The following is a 22,031-nucleotide window of genomic DNA, read 5'->3' on the forward strand; positions in this document are numbered from 1 at the left end:
ATTTTTAGTGTTTGGATAAAGAAAATACGAGCTGATGTTCAGCACATAGTTTTTTACTCACATCTTATTACATTAGGCTCCAAGTAAGAAAAGAGCATGAATTTACAGCTATGAATGCTGGTAAATAGTATTTTTGCTATTTTTATAAGAACATAAGAAATTGCCATGATGGGTCAGACTAAGGGTCCATCAAGCCGAGCATCCTGTTTCCAAATACCAAGAAGATCCCATGCTACTGATGCAATTAATAGCAGTGGCTATTCCCTAACAAATACCAGAGCTTATTTGTGCGTTGAGTGAAAAAGAATTTTCTCTGATTAGTCTTAAATGTGCTACTTGCTAACTTCATGGAATGTCCCCTAGTCCTTCTATTATCCAAAAGTGTTAATAACAGATTCACATCTACTCGTTCAAGACATCTCATAATCTTAAAGACCTCTATCATATGCCCCGTCAACCATCTCTTCTCCAAGCTGAACAACCATTCCTCATAGGGGAGCTGTGCCATCCCCTTTATCATTTTGGTTGCTCTTCTCTGTACCTTCTCCATTGCAACTATATCTTTTTTGAGATGTGGCGACCAGAATTGTACACAGTATTCAAGGTGCAGTCTCACCATGGAGCGATACAGAGGCATTATGACATTTTCTGTTTTATTCACCATTCCCTTTCTAATAATTCCCAACATTCTGTTTGCTTTTTTGACTGCTGCAGCACACTGAACAGACGATTTCAATGTGTTATCTACTCTGATGCCTAGATCTTTTTCCTGGGTGGTAGCTCCTAATATGGAACCTAATATCGTGTAACTACAGCAAGGGTTATTTTTCCCTATATGAAACACCTTGTACTTGTCCACATTTAAATTTCATCTGCCATTTGGATGCCCAATCTTCCAATGTTGCAAGGTCCTCCTGTAATATATCACAATCCGCTTGTGATTTAACTACTCTGAATAATTTTGTATCGTCCGCAAATTTGATAACCTCACTCATCATATTCCTTTCCAGATCATTTATGTATATTTAAAAAGCACCATCCAAGTACAGATCCCTGAGGCACTCCACCTTTTACCCTTTTCCACTGAGAACATTGACCATTTAATCCTATGTTTCCTGTCTTTTAGCCAGTTTGTAATCCACAAAAGGACATCACCTCCTATCCCATGACTTTTTAGTTTTCTTAGAAGCCTCTCATGAGGGACTTTGTCAAACGCCTTCTGAAAATCCAAATACACTACATCTACCGGTTCACCTTTATCCACATGTTTATTAACCCCTTCAAAAAAAATGAAGCAGATTTGTTAGGCAAGACTTCCCTTGGGTAAATCCATGTTGACTGCATTAAACCATGTCTTTCTATATGCTCTTCGATTATGATCTTTAGAATAGTTTCCACTATTTTTCCCAACACTGAAGTCAGGCTCACTGGTCTATAGTTACCCAGATCACTCCTGGAGCCCTTTTTAAATATTGGGGTTACATTGGCCACCCTCCAGTCTTCAGGTACCATGGATGATTTTAATGATAGGTTACACATTTTAACTAATAGATCAGAAATTTCATTTTTTAGTTCCTTCAGTACACTAGGATGCATACCATCCAGTCCAGGTGATTTGCTACTCTTTAGTTTGTCAATCTGGCCTACTACATCTTCCCGCTTCAGTGATTTGGTTCAGTTCATCTGACTCATCACCCTTGAAAACCATCTCCGGAACTGGTATTTCCCCAACATCCTCATTAGTAAACACAGAAGCAAAGAATTGATTTAGTCTTTCTGCAATGGCCTAATCTTCTCTAAGACCCCCTTGAACCCCTCTGTCATCTAATGATCCAACCCACTCCCTCACAGGTTTCTTGCTTTGGATATATCTTTTTAAAGTTTTTATTATGAGTTTTTGCCACTGTGGCCAACTTCATTTCAAATTCTCTCTTCGCCTGTATTATCAATGTTTTACACTTACCTTGACAATGCTTATGTTTTATCTTTTTTTCTTCAGATGGATCCTTTTTCCAATTTTTGAAGGATATTTTTTTTTAGCTAAAATAGCCTCTTTCACCTCACCTTTTAACCATGACAGTAATCATTTTGCTTTCCTTCCACCTTTCTTAATGCGTGGAATACATCTGGACTGCGCCTCTAGGATTGTATTTTTAAACAATGTCCGTGCCTGTTGAACACTTTTAACCTTTGCAGCTGCACCTTTCAATTTGTTGGGTTTTTTGGTTTGTTTGTTTTGGGTTTGTTGTTTTTTGGTTTTTTTTACTATTTTCCTCATTTTATCAAAGCTTTCCTTTTGAATGTTTAGTGTTTAGAGCTGTAGATTTACTTATTGTCCCCCTTTCAGTTTTTAGTTTAAATTTGATCATATTATGATCACTATTGCCAAGTGGCCCCACCACCGTTACCTCTCTCACCGATTAAATCTAAAATAGCTCCCTCTCTTGTTGGTTCTTGAACCAATTGCTCCATGAAGCAGTCATTTATTACATCCAGGAACTTTCTCTAGCAAGTCCTGATGTTACATTTACCCAGTCAATATTGGGGTAATTTGAAATCTCCCATTAGTATTGCACTGCCAAATTGGTTAGCTTCCCTGATTTCTTTTAGCATTTCATCATCTGTCTGACCATTTTGTCCAGATGGACGGTAGTATACTTCTATCACTATACTCTTACCCAAAACACATGGGATTTCTACCTATATAGGTTCTACCGAGCATTTAGTCTCTTGTATGATCTTTATCCTGTTGGACTCTATAACCTCCCGGATATAAAGTGCCACACCCCCACCAAGTTGATCCTCCCTAACATTGCGATATAATTTGTACCCTTATATAGCACTGTCCCATTGGTTATCCTCCTTCCACCAAGTTTCTGTGATGCCAATTATGTCAATCTCATCACTTCTATACACTCTCTCTCCCATCTTACTACTTAGACTTCTGGCATTGGCATACAGACATTTCAAAGTGTGTTTTTTGTTTGTATTAACAACCTGCTTTTCAGTTGTTAGGGATAATTTGGAAATCATTAGCTTCGGTGATTTTTTACATATAGGCACATGGACTACGTTTGTTTTTATTGGAACCTCTCTGTTGGGATGCCCTAACTCTCCTGTTTCATTAGTATCCTTCAAGGATACATTTCTATGAACCATGCACTGCTGAGTGACTGTTGGCTTTCCCCCTTGTTCTAGTTTTAAAGCTGCTCTATCTGCTTTTTGAAAGTTAGTGCCAGCAGCTTGGTTCCACTCTGGTTAAGGTGGAGCCCATCCTTTCGGAAAAGTCTCCTTCCCCAAAAGTTTCCCCAGCTCCTTACAAATCTGAATCCCTCTTCCCTGCACCATCGTCTCATCCATGCATTGAAACTCTGGAGCTTGACTGCCTCTGGGAACCTGCCCGTGGAACAGGAATCATTGCAGAGAATGCCACCCTGGAATGTTCTGAATTTCAGCTTTCTACTTAAAATCCTAATTTTGGCTTCCAGAACCTCACTTCCACACTTTCCTATGTCGTTGGTGCCCATATGTACCACGACAGCCAGCTCCTCCCCAGCACTTTCTATAATCTTATCTAGGTGACGCGTGAGGTCTGCCACCTTCGCACCAGGCAGGCAAGTTACCAGGCGGTCCTCACATCCACCAGCCACCCTGCTATCTACATTTCTAATAATTGAATCACCAACTATGATGGCTGGCCTAACCCTTCCCTCCTGGGCAGTAGCCCTGATAGACTTGTCCTCAGTGCAAGAGGACAATACATCACCTGGAGAGCAGGTCCTTGCTACAGGATCACTTCCTGTTACACCAGGGTGTTGTCCTACTGGGAGACTTTCTGATCCAAGGCAGCACTGGGGCTGCCAGACTGGATTTGGGACTTGGCTACTATGACCCTGAAGGTCTCATCAATGTACCTCTCTGTTCGCCTCAGCTCCTCCAAGTCTGCTACTCTAGCCTTCAGAGATCGAACTCGTTCCCTGAGAGCCAGGAGCTCTTTGCACTGAGTGCACACATACAATCTCTCACCGGTGGGTAAAAATTATACATGTGACAAAGACCTTAGTTTTTTTTTTGTTTTTTGTGTGTGTGTGTTTTTTTTTTTTTTGCTTATTTAAAAAAAATTGCATGTTTAAGTGTAAAGTGCCATTATACATTCAATTTGTTATAATCAATCAAAGATTGCCGAATAATTTAGCTCTTTTTCAGCTCATTCATCATTTTCTCGATTCAAAAAATATTTCATGTTCTCTTCAAACAATCATAAATGTTAGACGATTTGATTTCTTCCATAACAAATATGCTTGATATTTAGATGTGACTAACAACTGTTACTATAGTAGTAAGATTTTGATTGGGTTAAAAACAAAGGATACAGTCTCAGTGCTCCATGTTACATCATATAATGTCATATATCTTTAAGAGCATGAAGTACTGCCTCCCAATACCTTTTAGAAAACTGTAGCCTCATCAGTATTCAGCAAGTCTCTGGGAGAATCTTCTGTGATTTATGTGGAGTTAAAATACCAGATTTCCTAGCGTGTAGCCAGATGGATTCTGCTAGCAGATGGGAGACTGAGTCAGATTTCAAGCTGTCATCCTGGGTACATATACCCCTGCACTGATCTCACTTCCTCAGTATCACTCCGTCTCGTAGCAGATGTGGACAGTATCCCACACACTAGCACAGTGTTAGGAAAATTACAACAAGAAGAATAATTTACTTTAAGAAGATCGAGCCCCGCTCTCCTGCGATGATACCCAAGCGTCCCTCCCCCAGTTGAGAATTCCTGAGGTGATCTCCGATATCCCTCAGAGGTGTGCCTTGGTCCCGGCAGCGGGTGCACATCCTAGCGTGACGGTGAAGGTAAAACCCTCTCCCCCCTCAGCTAGAGACCGTCCGATACACAAGCATTAAGCGACAAGACCAGGTAAGAAGGAAACTTTAAATTCAGGTCTCCAGTCTCCAGAGCTCGGATCGCCATACCGACTCTTCCTCCAGCGAGTTAAAAGGGAGCACCGATCAGGTTGAGCAGCCTTGGTTAGGCTAGGCCCCGATCCGGTGCAAGGGTCCACACACTTGGAGACCCTTAGGGGGAGCACCATCTTACACGCAGGGGTCATCGGCGCCATCTTCCCTTCCCCTCTGCGGTATGCGCATAACTTGTGCGCATCCCATAGAGTTGTGCGCATAGCTGCGCGCGCAGCAGTGCACACAAGTCGGGGCCGCGCGCACACCGGAGCACACGCCGTGCGCATAACTATAGCCTTGCACAAATTCTCGCACACAGTGAAACTTGTGCACCTGGACATAGATTCAGTGGCACTGGTGTTTAAGGCCAGAAGGCACTCTCTTTGCACAGCCTGAACTAGAGTCCTGCCTGTGTCAGCTTTGTGAAGAAGCCCAGGGGGGACCAAAGCCTGGGCCGTCACTGTTGGAGGACGGGTCTGGAGCTACTACATTCGATTGCTCCCCGGACCTATGCAACTCCGAGATGACTTCTCCACAGGAGGGTGCCTCAGGGTCCCCTGCTCAGACTCCCCCTGGCATTAACCTGGACCCAGGGACCTTCTCCTGGTTAGAATTTTTCCAAGGGCTGCAAGCCTTTGTACAGGCTCAATCAGCCCCGGCTGCAACAGAGGCTCAACCCCTGCCAGAAGAACAAAATCCTCCCGGCCTTACTCGAATGCCTCGCCTAACTAAGAGTCTCCCGGACAGGGACCTGGATACCTCAGATGATGATGATGATGATGGCTCCCTGGAAGAAGGAGAAATCCCTTCAGGCCTGGAACCATACCGAACCATGCTTTGTTTCTTCCAGAAGGATGAATTACCAGCCCTTGTTTCCCAGACTCTGAAGACTCTGGCACGGACCCTATGGCAGAACCAAAGAAGAACCCCATTCTGGTGTCCCTTCGTAAAACCTCATGCTACTTCTCGATGATGGAAGCCATCCAAGAACTGATTGACCTGGAGTGGGATGCTCCGGAGGCCAGCTTTGAGTGAGATCGAGCCTTGGAAGCCTTATACCCTCTGGAACCAGCAGCCAAGGAACACCTAAGCTTTCCAAAAGTGGACACAGTGGTCTTCGCTGTCTCAAAGCGAACAACCATTCCCGTTGAGGGAGGGGCTGCATTGAAGGACGTTAAGGACAAAAGATTGGAATCCATCCTTAAGCAGGCCTTCAATGCAACAGCAAAGACACTGCAGATTGCTTCCTGCTGCGCACTGGTGACACATTCCTGCTTGCTCCTCTCGAGTGAGGCAAATAACTCCGGAACGTATACTGGCGAGACAATGGAACCTGTTGCAGCCTTCCTGACGGACGCAAGCTCAGACCTAGTGCGTACCTCAGCCAGAGGAGTAGCCTTGGTAGTGGCAGCCAGAAGACAGTTATGGCTGCGAAATTGGTCTGCTGACGCGACCTCTAAAGCAAATCTCACAAGAATGCCCTTTAAAGGATCTCTCCTATTCGGAAGCGAATTGGAAAGGTTAGCCAGCAAGTGGGGCGAATCCCGGAAGACAAGTGAAAAAGATCCCAGTGCCCCTCTCCCAGAAGAGCCAGGGGCAGAGGTTCTCAATGCTTTAGACCTTACAGGAACTGAGTTCCAAGCACCCCATCCTTCCGAAAGGCCCCAGTTCTTTTGGAACTGACAGACCAAGAGAGGAACAGGCCCGGGGGCAGGCTCCGTCCATGCTCCCCAATGAGATGGGGCCGATCCATCCACGAGAAGAGGAAATAGGTGGTTGACTTTCCCTCTTTTACCAAAGATGGGCCAAGATCACATCTGACAAATGGGTGCTAAACATCATCCCTGGAGTTCCACAGCATCCCTCGGGACAAATTTGATGTCACCTTGCCACTCCCATACCAAAAGATTGGCAGTGGAAGCCACTCTGACAAGATTGATGAAGGGGCTGTCTCTCAACTCACTCAAGGTCCACGTAGCTGCCCTCTCCTGCTTCAGAGCCGAAGTGAACGGTATCCGTGTAGCAGCTCATCCGGATTTGATCCATTTCCTAAAAGGGGTTAAGTAACTTCAGCCAGCCCTAAAGTGGCAGGTGCCCCTGTGGAACCTCAATTTGGTTTTAGACTTCCTAGCAGGGGTTTCTTTCAGACCAACACGCAGTCTGTCACTACGCCTCTTAACATTGTAGATGGTATTCCTAGTGGCAATATGTTCAGTTCGTCGTATCTCCGAACTACAGGCACTATCCTGCCGGGAACCATTCCTTAGGTTCACTCCTGGAACCATACAGCTATGCACCGTTCCCTCCTTCCTACTGAAGGTGGTTTCCGAGTTTCATCTGAACCAAGCCATCTCCATACCATCTCCTGATGAACATAAGGACTCTGAAGACTCACGCCTTCTTTGCCACTTAAATGTCTGTAGAATCCTGGTACGATACCTGGAAAGATCAGAACCGATGCGCAAAACGGATCGCTTGTTCGTCCTCCACAGTGAGAAGAAACAAGGAGAAGCGGCCTCGCGGGCAACCATTGCCCACTGGATTAAGGAAGTAATCAAGGCAGCCTACATAGAGGCAGGGAAGCCCTTACCACTACAGGTTAAGGCTCATTCTACTAGGGCCCAAGCAGTATCTTGGGCAGAAACTAAGCAGCTATCACCCGCCGAGATCTGTCTGGCGGCGATGTGGTCCTCCCTACACACCTTCTCCAGGTTCTACAGCCTGGATGTTCAGGCCCAAGAAGAGACAGCCTTCGCAAGGGCAGTACTAAGTGGGTCTCAGGCAGCCTTCCGCCCTATCCGGGAGTAGCTTTTGTACATCCCGCTGGTCTGAGTCAATCTGGCTACATGCTAGGAAATGGAGAAATTACTTACCTGATAATTTTGTTTTCCTTAGTGTAGACAGATGGACTCAGCATCCCGCCCACGGCTGCCCCCAGAGAAGGAGGACCTGGGAAAGCGAACCTCGAGACTAAACAAATACAGGTAAGCCGTTGCCTACCCTTAGTTTAAGACACCCACAGTTAGCTGGTGTCGGTGTTGACTTAGTTGAGTGCACTGGCGGTCTCCAGTTTTTGAAATCATTTGAATCAGTTAACCAAGTTTAATAAAAATAAGATATGCCAAATATATATCCACAATGGCTTTTCGAGAAGGATACTGATGAAGTGAGGTCCGTGCATGGGTATATGTACCTAGGATGACGTCAGCTTGAAATCTGACTCCGTCTCCCATCTGCTAGCAGAGGAGCACATAACCCACTGGTCTGAGTTCATCTGCCTACACTAAGGAAAACGAAATTATCAAGTAAGTAATTTTTCCATTATAAAGATTTTTTTTGTGACTATTCTAGCACAATCATAGACCTGGGCAGTTTCCACATATGGCAATAGAACTATAATTTTCATTAGCATAAAAATTGTGAATTATTTTACTAAAAGGCTTAGAACATTCATCCCATGGATCTTTCTCATTTTAGTCTTAATTTCTAGAAAAGTTAGAATAGCCGAAACCCATAAGGGGGGAGCAGCTAAAGTCAACAGGCAATGAACAAAGACCTTAGTTTTTTTGGGTGTTTTTTTGCTTATTAAAAAAAATTGCATATTTAACCGTAAAGTGCCATTATACATTCAATTTGTTATAATCAATCAAAGATTGCCGAATAATTTAGCTCTGTTTCAGCTCATTCATCTTTTTCTCGATTCAAAAAATTTAATGTTCTCTTCAAACAATCATAAATGTTTAGAGGATTTGATTTCTTCCAGAACAAATATGCTTGATATTTAGATGTGACTAACAACTGTTACTATAGTAGTAAGATTTTGATTGGGTAAAAAGCAAAGGGTACAGTCTCAGTGCTCCATGTTACATCAAATAATGTCATATATCTTTAAGAGCACAAAGTACTGCCTCCCAATACCTTTTGGAAACTGTAGCCTCATCAGTATTCAGCAAGTCTCTGGGAAAATCTTCAGTGATTTATATGGAGTTAAAATACCATATTATAAAGATTTTTTTGTGACTATTCTAGCACAGTCGTAGACCTGGGCAGTTTCCACATATTCATTTAACGGGGTAGTTTTGAATATTCTGTTTGCATATATGCATGAACTTTTGACTCATGTATACACCATACAGCTATTTTTTAAAGGGAAATCAATCGTTTTTTCCTTTTGAAAATTAGGAGCTGCAAAATATGCATAAGTGCCTCATACTGTGCAGGGAGCCAAGTGGGACAAAAAGCACATATATGTTTGAAAATCAAATGTATGTACCCAATTTACTCCCCTAACCTAAACATGCACACAAGGGATAATTTTTTTTTTTTTTAATCCTTTATTTATCATTTTCAATATATACAAACCACATTTGCAATAGGAAATACATGATCTGGTTGCAGTTCATAAATTTCAAAAAAAAATTTGTATAATAAATTCAATGGACTCTTACCTCCATTAAAAAAAGCTAGAAACATTTTTACCGCTACCAGTTTCATTCAGTATTAATCACATTTGAGGGCTCATTGCACTATATACGGAAACCATAGGGAGTTTTACATCAAATATAAACAAAAGGGCTCATATATACCTGCTTACTTTATATTCCTTTTGTTTCTTAACTCATTATTGGGGATGAGGCTGGAATTTTTCTCTGTTCCAAAAATTCTTTAAGTTGATCAGGGGAGAAAAAAATAAATAAATCATTTTGTTTTCTCAAGACACACTTACACGGAAATCTTAGGGTAAAGGTGAATCCCATATCAATTACCTCCTGGCGTAAAGCCAGAAAGGCTTTCCTACGTAATTGTGTTGTAAAAGCTAGATCAGGGAATATCTTAATCTGTTTTCCCATAAAGTTGACAGGGTATTTTTGGAAATAATTTTTCATTATCAAGCTTATATCTTCTGATATGGAGAAATTAACCAAAAGAGTTCCCCAATCAATTATTTGATTACTAGACTCAAGGAAATTTGTTAGGTCACCCTGAAAAGGCTGTTCTAATCTATCTTCTGGATTTCTTTTTTTGGGTATGAAGTAACAATTAACTACAATTATTTTATCTCCAGCAGCAGAGCCAAGTATTTCTTTAAGGAAATTTTTAAGAGTAATATAGGGTATTTCCCCTATTACTCTGGGAAAATTCATAATTCTCAAATTATATTTCTTGGCTGTGTTTTCTAGAGATTCAAGTCTCCTAGAAATTATATCTCTGTCTTTAACGACAGCTACATGAAACTCTGTATTTTTCTTTTGGTAATTCTCCAATTCTTTAGTCCTGTCAGCCAATTCTTTAATTTGTTTCTGTGTTTGTAGGGTGTCTTGTTGAGTTCCTATTATTAAGCTATCAACTTTCTTTTCTAACCCTTTAATATTTAGGAGCATTCCTTCCATCATCCCCCAGAGTGAGTCAAGAGTTACCACTGCTGGGCGAGTAGGGAGGTCAACAATACTATCTCGTAGTTTTTGATCTAAATTCCCTTCCTCAGGGTTTCCCATCCTCAAGTCTCCTGTTCCACTTCCTGAAGTTGAGTCCAAGATAGCAGATGCCCCCTCTACGATGGTCTCTACAATAGCCACATAGGTACTGTCCGCCAATCTTTGTGCAGGGGGTATGCCGATGTTCGGGCTCAATGAAGCCTCGTCTGTAGGCCCACTAAGCCCTCCCTGACTTAGAGGCACATCAGAGTCTTTGGACTTCATTTCATTCGACGCAGGGGAAAGGAGAAATCTGCTTATTTCTTGCTGTATTGGAGAAGGCAAGGGGAGTAGTGGGAACACTCGTACCTTGCCTTTTCTCTTTGGAGGCATTTTAGCGTTGATTAGGTAACTGCAGATTCACACAGTTTATGATGCCTCTAAGTCTATGTGCAATTTGTTGGTAAGCAGAGAGGATAATCGATTCAAACAAGCAAAATCAGGAAAACAGTACCTTGATTACACCCAACAGATGTTTGCCGTTGTCCGGCGATTCCGGGCGAAGCCGGGCAAAGCTGTCTCGCCGCGCGCCCCTTTAGCGCGCGCGGCTTCAGCAGCGCACCGGCTCTGCTGCGCGCCGCTGCTAAACTCCCTTAAGAGGGTAACTTCTGGGATCCGCCTCAGGGTCCGCCCCTCACGTCGCGATGTCGGCGGGTCAGCTGGAGCTCACGGTCGGGCAAGGAGATTCCCTGCCCTGTTCTCGACAGCCACAGGTAGCTGGACAGCTCTTTTCTCTGCGCCCTCAGTCAAGGAACTCAGAAGCCCCGCTTAAGAGAGCAACTTCCGGGATCCGCCTCGGGGTCCGCCCCTCACGTCGCGACGTCGGCGGGTCAGCTGGAGCTCACGGTCGGGCAAGGAGATTCCCTGCCCCGTTCTCGACAGCCACAGGTAGCTGGACAGCTCTTTTCTCTGCGCCCTCAGTCAAGGAACTCAGAAGCCCCGCTTAAGAGAGCAACTTCCGGGATCCGCCTCAGGGTCCGCCCCTCACGTCACGACGTCGGCAGGTCAGCTGGAGCTCACGGTCGGGCAAGGAGATTCCCTGCCCCGTTCTCGACAGCCACAGGTAGCTGGACAGCTCTTTTCTCTGCGCCCTCCGGGATAATTTTTTTTAAGCCAGCAGTTTCCTCTTGCTCCTTTATGATTTTAGCTCAATAGGAAATACAGTTAGAAGCTGGCACCATGAGCCTACATTCACAACTGCCAAAAAATGTTTTCCCCTATTTCATATCCCTTTCTCATTTACTTTTTGTACAATCATTGCAGCAACGGCTCTTGCCTGGGTGTATGGCTCAAGGGCTCCTTCAGTAACCCTACAATATGGCCCTAAATCTAGCTGCCAGGTATCACCATCTGACTCCATCCCTCCTAAATGCTGTGGATGTTGCTTCCACTGCATCCTTAGCCTCAACCAACCCAGGGAGTGGAAGACCTGAGCCAAGAATTGAACCCAGACCTCTACATATGGGGAACACCTCTTTTTAACCCAGCTATAAGAACTGTGTATTGTGAAAGCCTGTGCATACCTTTAACTGGGCGAAGGAGTGCTATTTCAGTAATACCAATTTACTCTGGTAAATCGCATTGGAAAGTGCTCTATTAATGTCTGAGATTTTTTTCTAACTTCAAAATCAAGTGCATTCAGTAACACTTTATTTTAGAATAAAAATATAAGAAATATATTGGGTCAAAAATAGGAAATCTGAGAGAAAAAAGAAACAATAGAGCTAAGTGACATGCATATTTTGAATAATACTGTTACTTTAAATATGAAGTATGAAATACAATTTATTTTTGTTAGATTTTTTTTTCTTTCAGATGTCAGGCAATTATGTATTTTAACTATTCCTTCACGAGCCCTCTCCCAGTTCTCTCATGTTTCTTTTTCTAGAATAGGCAAAGGTTTTAACTTGAAGATTTCCTTAAATTTTATTTAAAAGAAAGCTATATAGCTTGTATTTTCTGTGATTTATGAAGAGAAAATAATTAGAAGTATATTTTCAGCCATGAGCCTGCCAGCCAGCCAAGTTAGCCAAATAAACTTAGCTGAATAATTTTGATGGGATGTTCAGCAGCATAGCTGTGCCCCTGAATATACACACCTAACTTTAAATTATCTAAAAAAGCATATCTGCCCGACTTTGAGCGGTCTTCATCAGACACAGAGTTATCCAGCTCTGTTATCTGGATAATGCTGAAAATTGTTTATCCATCTATCTTAGCTGAGTAAGTGGCAGCACCCTGAAAAAGACCCACCCCTGAAACAGCTGGATAACATTTTTAGTCAGATAAAAAGCCATAGAGCTGTCTGGCAGCGAGCATGGCAATATTTTAAATCCTATTTGTCTGGCTAAGTCTGAACTTATTTATTAATCAAAAGAACAGGCGTGGTTGTTCTATCACTGTACTATTTGAATTTTTTTTCAAAAATTTATAATATCAAATTTGTGCTAAAATTATGTAAATAATTTTACGCCTACATGAATTATTGGAATGTATTATCTACTATTTTTTTTAAACTATTTTTAAAATAATTAAATTTTGGAGTGAGTTGAAGGTTTTATACACTCGTGTAGGTGTCCCTGCACCGTTCATGCATTGTAATCATTAACCTCCAACTGCCTCCGTGATGTGTTTTCTTACAAAAAATATTTTATATATTATTTTTTTATTTTTTTGGATTAAAGTCCCAAATGATCCATGACATTCATTTCATGTAACATGATGCGTATGTTAACTCTCCAATGTTACTTATTTTCTTCTTTAGACAATTCTTTCGTCTCATATAAAACTTGTTTATTAGCAAAATGTTACCTTCATTGTTTCTTGATATTATACTTGATGGTTTTCAGTATGGATACCTTACATCCTCCTGCAAATCTTTAACTCAAATCCCGACACGTTCGTGTTTCAGACTAACGTCTTTCCTCAGGGGAATGTTTCTGTAAAATAAAACTCCAACAAACAGGATTATTGCCACACTGGTAGTTTTCTATTCAAGCAACCATTTCTTGATGTGATTCCTTCTCTTCCTCTGGTTCAATCTGACGCCATGGATGTGTATGAAAGCTTCAACTCACTTCAAAATGTAATTGTTTAAAAAAAAGTTTTTCAAAAAAATAGTAGATAATACATTCCAATAATTCGTGTAGGCTTAAAACTATTTACATTAATTGTAGCACAAATGAAAGATTTGATATTATAAATCTTTTTGAAAAAATTAAAATAGTACAGCGATAGAACAGGCACCTGTTCTTTTGATTGATAAATAATTAAGAGTTCACTGTCAGGTGGTGTTATATTTATTGGTAAGTCTGAACTTAGCCAGACAAATGGTATTGTCTAGACCCTTTTTATTTAATATGGCTTAAATTGTTATGCAAGTCCTTAAATTATATGTAGACACCAGCTATGGAGCCGTAATTTACCATGTGCTACTGTACACATCTTTTTTTGGCATAATATTTTCTCAAGGACAAACAGGATGGTATTCCTCACACATGGGTGACATCAGATGGAGCCCAGCATGGAAAAGCACACTGAGCATGTCGCTATCCACGCGGGGTCCCTCCAGTCTCTTCCGTGAAGATTTCCCCTCACAGTTATGGAGCTCGCGCTTGTTTCTTTACTTTTTGAAGTTTTTTCATTGCCAGCGTCACGTTGGGTCCCTCTGTTCTTCTCAGTAAGTTTCTCGGGTTCTCATGGTCTATCGCCAACTGTGTTGCAGCCCCCCCCCCCCCCAGTGGCCACTGGCCATCGACTGCACACTGCATTCTTTTTGAAATGACATCATCCAGCCTTTGATGGTGCCCCCGGACTATGTGCATCACAGACCCCCACGAGGTCTGTGCCCCAAGCCCTCTGCCTTGGGGGCATTGCATGATGTCTGTGGTTGCGATCTCTGTGCCCAGATGACCCCCCAAGAGTTGTTGGGCATGCTTGGACAAGATGGAAAAGCTGTTCGGCTCTTAAAAAAAAAAAAAAAAAAAAACAGATCCGTCATCTGCATCTGGGACTTCTACCCCGCCAGCAAAGTAAGTCCCAGCCTCAACCCCCTCGGGGTCACCTCCACTGCCGATCTTTGGTCTTTGAGGTAGGGGTATGGGGGACTGACCGCATTCAATGTCTTCCCGTTCTCGGTCAGGCTCTTCTCATTCACTGTTGGTTCCAGGTAAAGACAGAGGCGAGCATTGGGGGAAGTCTAGGAAGCATAGCCACCGCTCCTCATCCTCCAAGTCAGACTGTGGGCAGGCATCCACCACATCGATACCCCCCCCCCCCCCCCCCAAAGCAGTCTTGTTAAGAGGAAGTGACTCCCTCCGGTCCTTCTGAGGACTCTGTGGCCTCCACCGGCGCCAGTGGAGGGTTCAGGGTCTCCCCATGACTCTGAGAATTCTCTAATTCCACTGTCTTCTCCTCCTTTAGGTGTTTTATTCTCAGCAGCTTTTGAGGAGGAGTTGGAGAGGCGTGTGCGGTTGGCAGTTGGCCGGGCCCTGCAGGACATTGAGCCTTCAGTTCCACCGGGACTGCCACTGACATAGGAGCCAATTCCAGTGGTGCTTGTGCCTCTCCTGGAGCGGCTGCATATGCTGCTCGGTGTATTATGACGCAGCGGCTCCGATGCCCCAAGCCCCTTCGCGGCCAAAGGGAACATCACTGCTGCTGCCGCCACCGGTTCCCATTTTAGTGAGCGATTCCTCTGACGAGGAAGGGCCATCGGTGTCGGCAGCGCTCCGCTTGCGCACAGCACCCTGCCACCCTCCAGCTCTCCCGGGTCCCTTAGGGACCGATACCTTCAGTACCATCAGTGCCCCATTGCTTCTGAAGCTGATGGATCCATCAATGCTCATGTGGCCCCCAAGGCCTTCTGGCGCACTCTGTTCCCGCTTCAATTCCGACAGAGTTTGCAGGCCCCATGGCTTGGCGCTTAAGGCACTGTTGGGTGCTTGGCCCCCTGCATCTCCGGATGTGCAAAGTGAAGGGAGGCATCCTTTTCCTCCACGGAGGAATCTGAAGATTTGCCCTCGGAGCCCTCTCCTCCAGAGGAGCGGCGGAAATCTTCCCCAGAAGATGTCTCCCTCTCTGGGTTCATTAAGGCCATGGTGGAATCTGTGCCTTTCCAGCTATTAATGGAGCAGGACTCTCAGCACAAGATGTTGGAGATCCTGCAATCCCTGGATTCCCCGAAGGAGGTGGTGGCTGTCTAGTCCATGACATCTTTAAGGAGTTGGTAGCCCAACTCTGGGAACACCCCATCTCCGTTCTTCCTCTGAATCGCAAAATGGATGCAGTTTATCTGGTCCAACTTGCCACCGGGTTCGAATGCCACCAGCTCCCTCACCAATCAGTGGTGATGGAATCTGTCTTAAAGGCGAAGTGGTCTCACGCTCTTGCCTCGAATCGCAAGCATAGAGCTCTGGACACTCTCAGACGCCACATGTTTCAAGGCACCATGTTAGCAGCCAGGATCACTTGTTACCAACTCTATATGGGTCAGTACTCCAGGAACCTCTGGAAACAAGTCCAGGAGTTGGGGAATGCCTCCCGCAACAAGTTCAGGAGGAATTTTAGAGGGTAGTGCAGCAAGGCCTAGAATGTGATAAACACGAGGTCCACGCTGCGTACGATGTGTTCGAGATGGCCATGAGAATTACCACAGCAAGCATTGGGGCTCACCGTATGGCTTGGCTGCGCGCCTCTGATCTGTGCCCTGAGGTCCAGGATCGCCTGGCAGATTTGCCTTGTATGGGTGAAAACCTGTTCGGGGACAGGATTAAAGAGGCGGTGTTGTCAGCCAGTACTTCAGACACCCTGCCTCCCAGCAAGAAGCCCCCTAGGCTGTATCTGAGATGGCCTCTTACCAACCACGCAAGTACTACTCACCGATCTCTATATCGAGACTTAAAAGACTTCCAGCAAGATCAAGGGCGTGGCAACTTCATATGCCGTGTCCAACTCCAGCCCCGCCGCAGAACCCCATCGCAAGATTTTGACTGGTGGCTAGGGAGCAATAGCGAGCCTCCCCTGCCCTGTTGTGTCGACTCTCCAGTGGGGGTCCTACTGCAGTTATTTGCAGACAGATGGAATTTGAATACATCTGACCTCTGGGTCCTATCCATCATGCACCAGGGTTACAGATTGCATTTCCAACGAGTTCCACCCCACTGTCCTCTGTATCCACAGTGGAAAGAAGTAGGGAACCTACAGATACTTTGAGTAGAGCTCTCCGCCCTCTTAATGGCTTGGGCAGTCGAACCAGTTCTGCCAAGTCAGCGGTGTGACTGGTTCTACTCCAGGTATTTCCTGATTCCCAAGAAAACTGATGGCCTTCAGCCTATTCTGGATCTGAGGGTGTCGAATTGGTTTCTGGTCAGAGAAAAGTTCAAAATGGTCTCGTTGGGCATCTTGATTCCCTTCCTCAAGGCGGGAGACTGGCTCTGCTCCCTCGATCTCAGACACATATGCCCATATCCCCATTTCTCCAGCGGATAGAAGGTACCTACGATTCCTGATAGAAGGGAAACCCTACCAGTACCAGGTACTGCCCTTCAACCTTGTGTCCACGCCCCGTGTTTTCATCAAATGCTTGGCAGTAGTTGGGGACTATCTTTGAAGGTATGGGGTTCATGTCTTCCCTTACCTTGATTGATTTAGCAAGAGTGATTCCAGGCCAGGGCTGCAGAGTGCCCTGCGATTCACCATCTGAGTCTTGGAAAATCTGAGTGTTCTGATCAGCTATCTGAAATCCCATCTCCAGCCGTTGTTACAACAGGACTTCACTGGGGCTCGGCTGGACACCATCCAGAAGAAGGACTTTCTGCCACGAGACAGAGGGAAACCCTTGCTGCGCTTGCTCGGATAGTCTCCAGTTGCTCCCATGTCTCAGCGCACCAGTTTCTCAGACTGCTGGGTCATATGGCGGCAGCAGTGCAAGTTCTGCTGTTTGCTTGGCTTCACCTACGCAGGGCTCAGTGGACATTATGCTCCCAATGGCGTCAAGCTACCCAGGATCTACGGGCTCATATCCTGACTGCCACTCCCCTTCGGCAATCCCTTGTGTGGTGGGCAACCCTATCAAATCTGGAAAAGGGGATGCCCTTCTTGAGCCCGCAGCACAAGATTGTACTCACCATGGATGCGTCCCATATGGGTTGGGGAGCCCATGTTGCAGGCCTCCACACTCAGGGTCTTTGGTCCTTGTAGGGGACACAGTCCCAGATAAACTTCCTGGAATTACGGGCGATCCGTTACACCCTGCAGGTGTTCAGAGAGTAACTGCTCAAAAGTGGTCCTCATTCAGACTGACAAGCAAGGAAAAAAACAGGGTCGTACACCCTCTGTCAGGGGGGCAGTCCAGTTCTGGCCGTGGGCCATCGAGAATGGCATTCTCCTTCCGGCAGTGTATGTCCTCGGAGCGGACAACGTCCTCGCAGACTCCTTTAGCTGGGCCTTCCGGCCTCACAAGGGGTCCCTCAATCAAGAGGTAGTGAACCACATCTTTACCTTGTGGAGAACCCCAGACATGGACCTCTTTGCTTCCTCAGAGAACAAGAAAGTGGATAGCTTCTGCTCCCTAGGCCAGATGAGCAGAGGATAGGTGTCTGATGCCTTTTCACTTCACTGGGGCACTGGGCTGCTTGTACGCTTACCATCCCCTTCCGTTCATCTCAAAAACACTCCAAAAGCTCCAACAGGATCGGAGTACCATGATCCTGATTGCACCCTTTTGGCCTTGCCAAGTCTGGTTCCCACTACTACGGAGCTGGCCTCACACCCCCCCCCGATCCGGTTGGGGACTGCCCCAGACCTAGTCTCCCAGGGGCTTGGATGTTGCCCGGGTGACTCTCCAAGCTCTGGTCCTTTCGATGGTTGTATTGCGAGTCCTTTTTGTAGTCCAGAAAAAACCGTCCACGAGAATATCCTACAATCTCAAATAGAAGCAGTTTTTGGCTTGGTTTGGGGACACGGTCTGAATCCCTTCTCTTGTTCCCCACCGAATCTTTTTGGTCTACCTGTTGACTTCTCCAAATCTGATCTGCAGATTACCTTAGTGCCATAGGGGTATACCATCAGGGTAGGGTGGTGCCGCCATTTCCACCCATCCGCTTGTGGAGTGGTTCATGACAGGCTTGTTTATTTTTATTTATTTAGATTTATATTCCGCTTTTTGCACTTTTTTCAGCGCTTCAAAGTGGATTACATTCAGGTACTGTAGGTATTTCCCTATCCCCAGAGGGCTTACAATCTAATTTTGTACCTGAGGCAATGGAGGGTAAAGTGACTTACCCAAGGTCACAAGGAGCGACAGCAGGACTCGAACCCTGGTCTCCTGGTTTGTAGCCCACTGCTCTAACCACTACGCTACTCCTCCAATCCATTACAACTTAAGCCCCCCACTTGGCCGCCTGCAGTCTCCTGGGACCTCAACGTCGTCCTGTCTCAGCTCATGAAGGCTCCGTTTGAACCCTTGTGATCCTGCGACCTGAAGTACCTATCCTGAAAGGTCATCTTCTTGGTTGTGGATACTTCAGTGAGTTGTAAGCTCTGGTGTCGTACCCCCTTATACAAAATTTTGTCATAAGGTGGTCTTGCGTACACACCCAAAGTTCCTTCCTAAGGTGATCACAGAATTCCATTTCAATCATTCCATTGTGTTGCTTTCTTTTTTCCCAAGATCGCACGCTCACCATGGTGAACGGGCACTGCACACTCTAGATTTTAAAAGGGCTCTGGCCTTTTACTTGGAATGGACAGCACCTCACTGCCTGTCCACTCAGCTTTTTGTCTCCTTCGACAAAAGTAGTCACAGTATCTAAACAGAACTTTTCCCATTGGCTTGTGGACTGTATTGCCTTCTGCTATGCTCAAGTGGGCTTACAGCTTGAAGGTCTCTTCAAGGCTCATTCCATTCGAGCCATGTCAGTTTCGGTGGCTCACTAGCGTGCCGTCCCCATTCTTGAGATTTGCAGAGCGGCAACCTGGAGTTCCATCCACACGTCGCCTCATATTATTGTCTGGATGAGGATGGCTGGCGGGACAGTTGTTTTGGACAGTCTGTCCTCCGTAATCTCTTTCAGCCATGAAACCCAACTGTTTCTATGTGGGCCCTTTCCTTGGGTGCAGGTTTGCTTCTCTGCTTATTGCAGCTCTAGTTGTTGTGCACATTGGCACCTGTTCTGCGCGGCGCATGGGAGCAGCCTGGAGCTACATAATCACCCATGTGTGAGGACTACCATCGTGCTTGTCTTTGGAGAAAGCAGTGTTGCTTACCTGTAACAGTGTTCTCAAATGACAGCAGGATGTTAGTCCTCACAAAACCCGCCCATCACCCTGCAGGGTTGGGTTTCTCTAGGTTTATTTTATTTTTCACAAACTTTGAGACTGAATAGGGGACTCCGCGTGGACATGTGGTTAGTGGCATGCTGGGCATGCTCAGTGTGCCAGTCAAAGTTTCTAGACAAAAGTTTTCCGTGATGGGCTCCATCTGATGATGTCACCCATGTGTGAGGACTAACATCCTGCTGTCCTTGGAGAACACCTGTTAGAGGTAAGCAACTCTGCTTTCCTTTTGCTCCTTGGGTTTCCAGTGTAATCAGAAGCAATTGTCAGGTCATGGTGCTGTGAGCCTAGTGTGTTAACTCCTGTGTTTATATCCCCTCCCAGCTTAGCCCAATCGTTAGTGACCAACCTTGGTCATGGACCATATCTGCAGTTCCCTTGAATATGGTAACATGGACCCTGATTCTGGCCACTGGCTATCATTGTTGAGTGTTAGCTTCGCAACATGGCCTGGGATTTAAACCCAAGTCTTCTGCATGACTGCACACCAATGAGTCAGTGTTAAAATCACGAGTTCCTTTTTTTTGGTTTGGATATAGCACATAGCACTATGCCACCAAGCTGGCCCCATGCACATATTTATTATTCATACATTTATTTGCAGACTCTTTTTCTAAAAGTTAATTTCATACACATGAAAATCATCTATTTTCTGATGCTTTTTCAGGGACAGAATGATGCTGCTGAAGTTAGAACAGGAAATTCTAGATTTCATTGGTACTAATGAGTAAGTTTTACAACTGTTTATTTAAAGTTTTGTAGATTTCAAAGAATTTGCAAAACTTCTTTCACTTACTTTTGTATTTCCCTCCTCCCCCACCCCTTTTAAAGAATCCAGCGTAAAAAATTTCCTCCAATGACATCTTACCATAGAATGCTGTTACACAGAGTAGCTGCCTACTTCGGATTAGATCACAATGTTGACCAGAGTGGGAAATCAGTTATAATAAACAAAACAAGCAATACTAGAATGTAAGTATGAATAGATCTTTTTATTTGTTCTCATCATATCTACCCCTCCCAAAAAAAAGTCAATGTGCATTTCCTCTTCTTTCTCTTCTCCCTCCAGCATTTTACTTCTTTTCTTTACTATGCACAGTACTACAACGGAATACATTCTGTAAAGAGGGCAACTGGATGCACAGCACTTGGATGGCAGTCCCAGAATTATGGCAGAAAGTAGCTTTTAAACTAAAAGATCTTTTCTTTTTCTGATGACTTTGTGTGCTCATTTGAAGTACTTAAATGAACTGTCAAAAAATAGGTTGTCATATACTGTATTTTTCGCTCCATAAGCCGCACTTTTTTTCCCCGAAAGTGGGGGGGGGAATGTCCGTTTTATGGAGCGAATATAAAAAAAAAACTAAAAATCTAACAGCCCACCCACCCTCCTGCCCCCCCCCCCCCCCCCCCAGACCTGCCAAAAGTCCCTGGTGGTCCAGCGGGGGTCCGGGAGCGATCTCCTGGACTTGGGCTGTCTGCTGCCAGTAATCAAAATGGTGCTGACGGCCCTTTGCCCTATGTCACAGGGGGCTGCCGCTGCCATTGGTCGGCCCTTTGCCCTTACTATGTCACTGGGGCCATCTGCGCCATTTTGATTACTGGCAGCCGACGGCCCTATGTCTCAGGGGCTACCACTGCCATTGGTCGGCCCCAGTGACATAGTAAGGGCAAAGGGCCGTCGGTGCCATTTTGATTACTGGCAGCCAACGGCCTAAGCCCAGGAGATCGCTCCCGGACCGCTCCTGGACCACCATGGACTTTTGGCAGGTCTTGGGGGGGGGGGGGGGTCAGGAGGGTGGGGGTTGTTAATTTAAAGGGTTGGGATGGGTTGTTTTTTGTTTTGTTTTTTTTTTGGGGGGGGGTGTCCACAGAAAGAGAGAGATAAAGGTTTTCTGATCTGGGGAGTGGACCGAAATGGCCCTCCCCAGACCCGAAAACAAAATGGGGAGAAAAAAAAAGTTATGTGCTCCCCTAATTTGCTCCATAGAGACACAGATGCCTGGGGACAGAGCCGGTTTAGCACAATTTTTTTTTTTAAATTTTCCCCCCTCTGAATCCTAGGTGCATCTTATGGAGCAAAAAATACTGTATGTATGTATATTTCTCTGAAGGCAAGTAGGTCACCATGGTGTCACATAGGTACATGATTGCAGTCAGAGCCAAATGGATGAATTCGTCCAGAACCTACTGAAAAGGCATAAAAGCTTTTCACTGTTCAGTGGCTGTTCCCATGCTGTTGAAGCCCTGCA

General features: G+C 45.1%; 1 protein-coding gene across 11 annotated transcripts in view; it reads left to right on the forward strand.

Moving 5' to 3' along the window:
- R3HDM1 (R3H domain containing 1) overlaps positions 1-22,031 on the forward strand; it is a 476,151-nt gene that overhangs the window by 183,885 nt on the left and 270,235 nt on the right. For all 11 annotated transcript variants that reach the window (XM_029605380.1, XM_029605381.1, XM_029605379.1 and 8 more), the window contains 2 exons: positions 20,447-20,506; positions 20,611-20,751. In XM_029605380.1, the coding sequence (XP_029461240.1) occupies positions 20,447-20,506; positions 20,611-20,751 (201 nt within the window). The remainder of the gene's footprint in view (positions 1-20,446; positions 20,507-20,610; positions 20,752-22,031) is intronic.

This window comes from Rhinatrema bivittatum, chromosome 6 (genome assembly GCF_901001135.1).
Source record: "Rhinatrema bivittatum chromosome 6, aRhiBiv1.1, whole genome shotgun sequence".
Classification (NCBI taxonomy): domain Eukaryota; kingdom Metazoa; phylum Chordata; class Amphibia; order Gymnophiona; family Rhinatrematidae; genus Rhinatrema; species Rhinatrema bivittatum.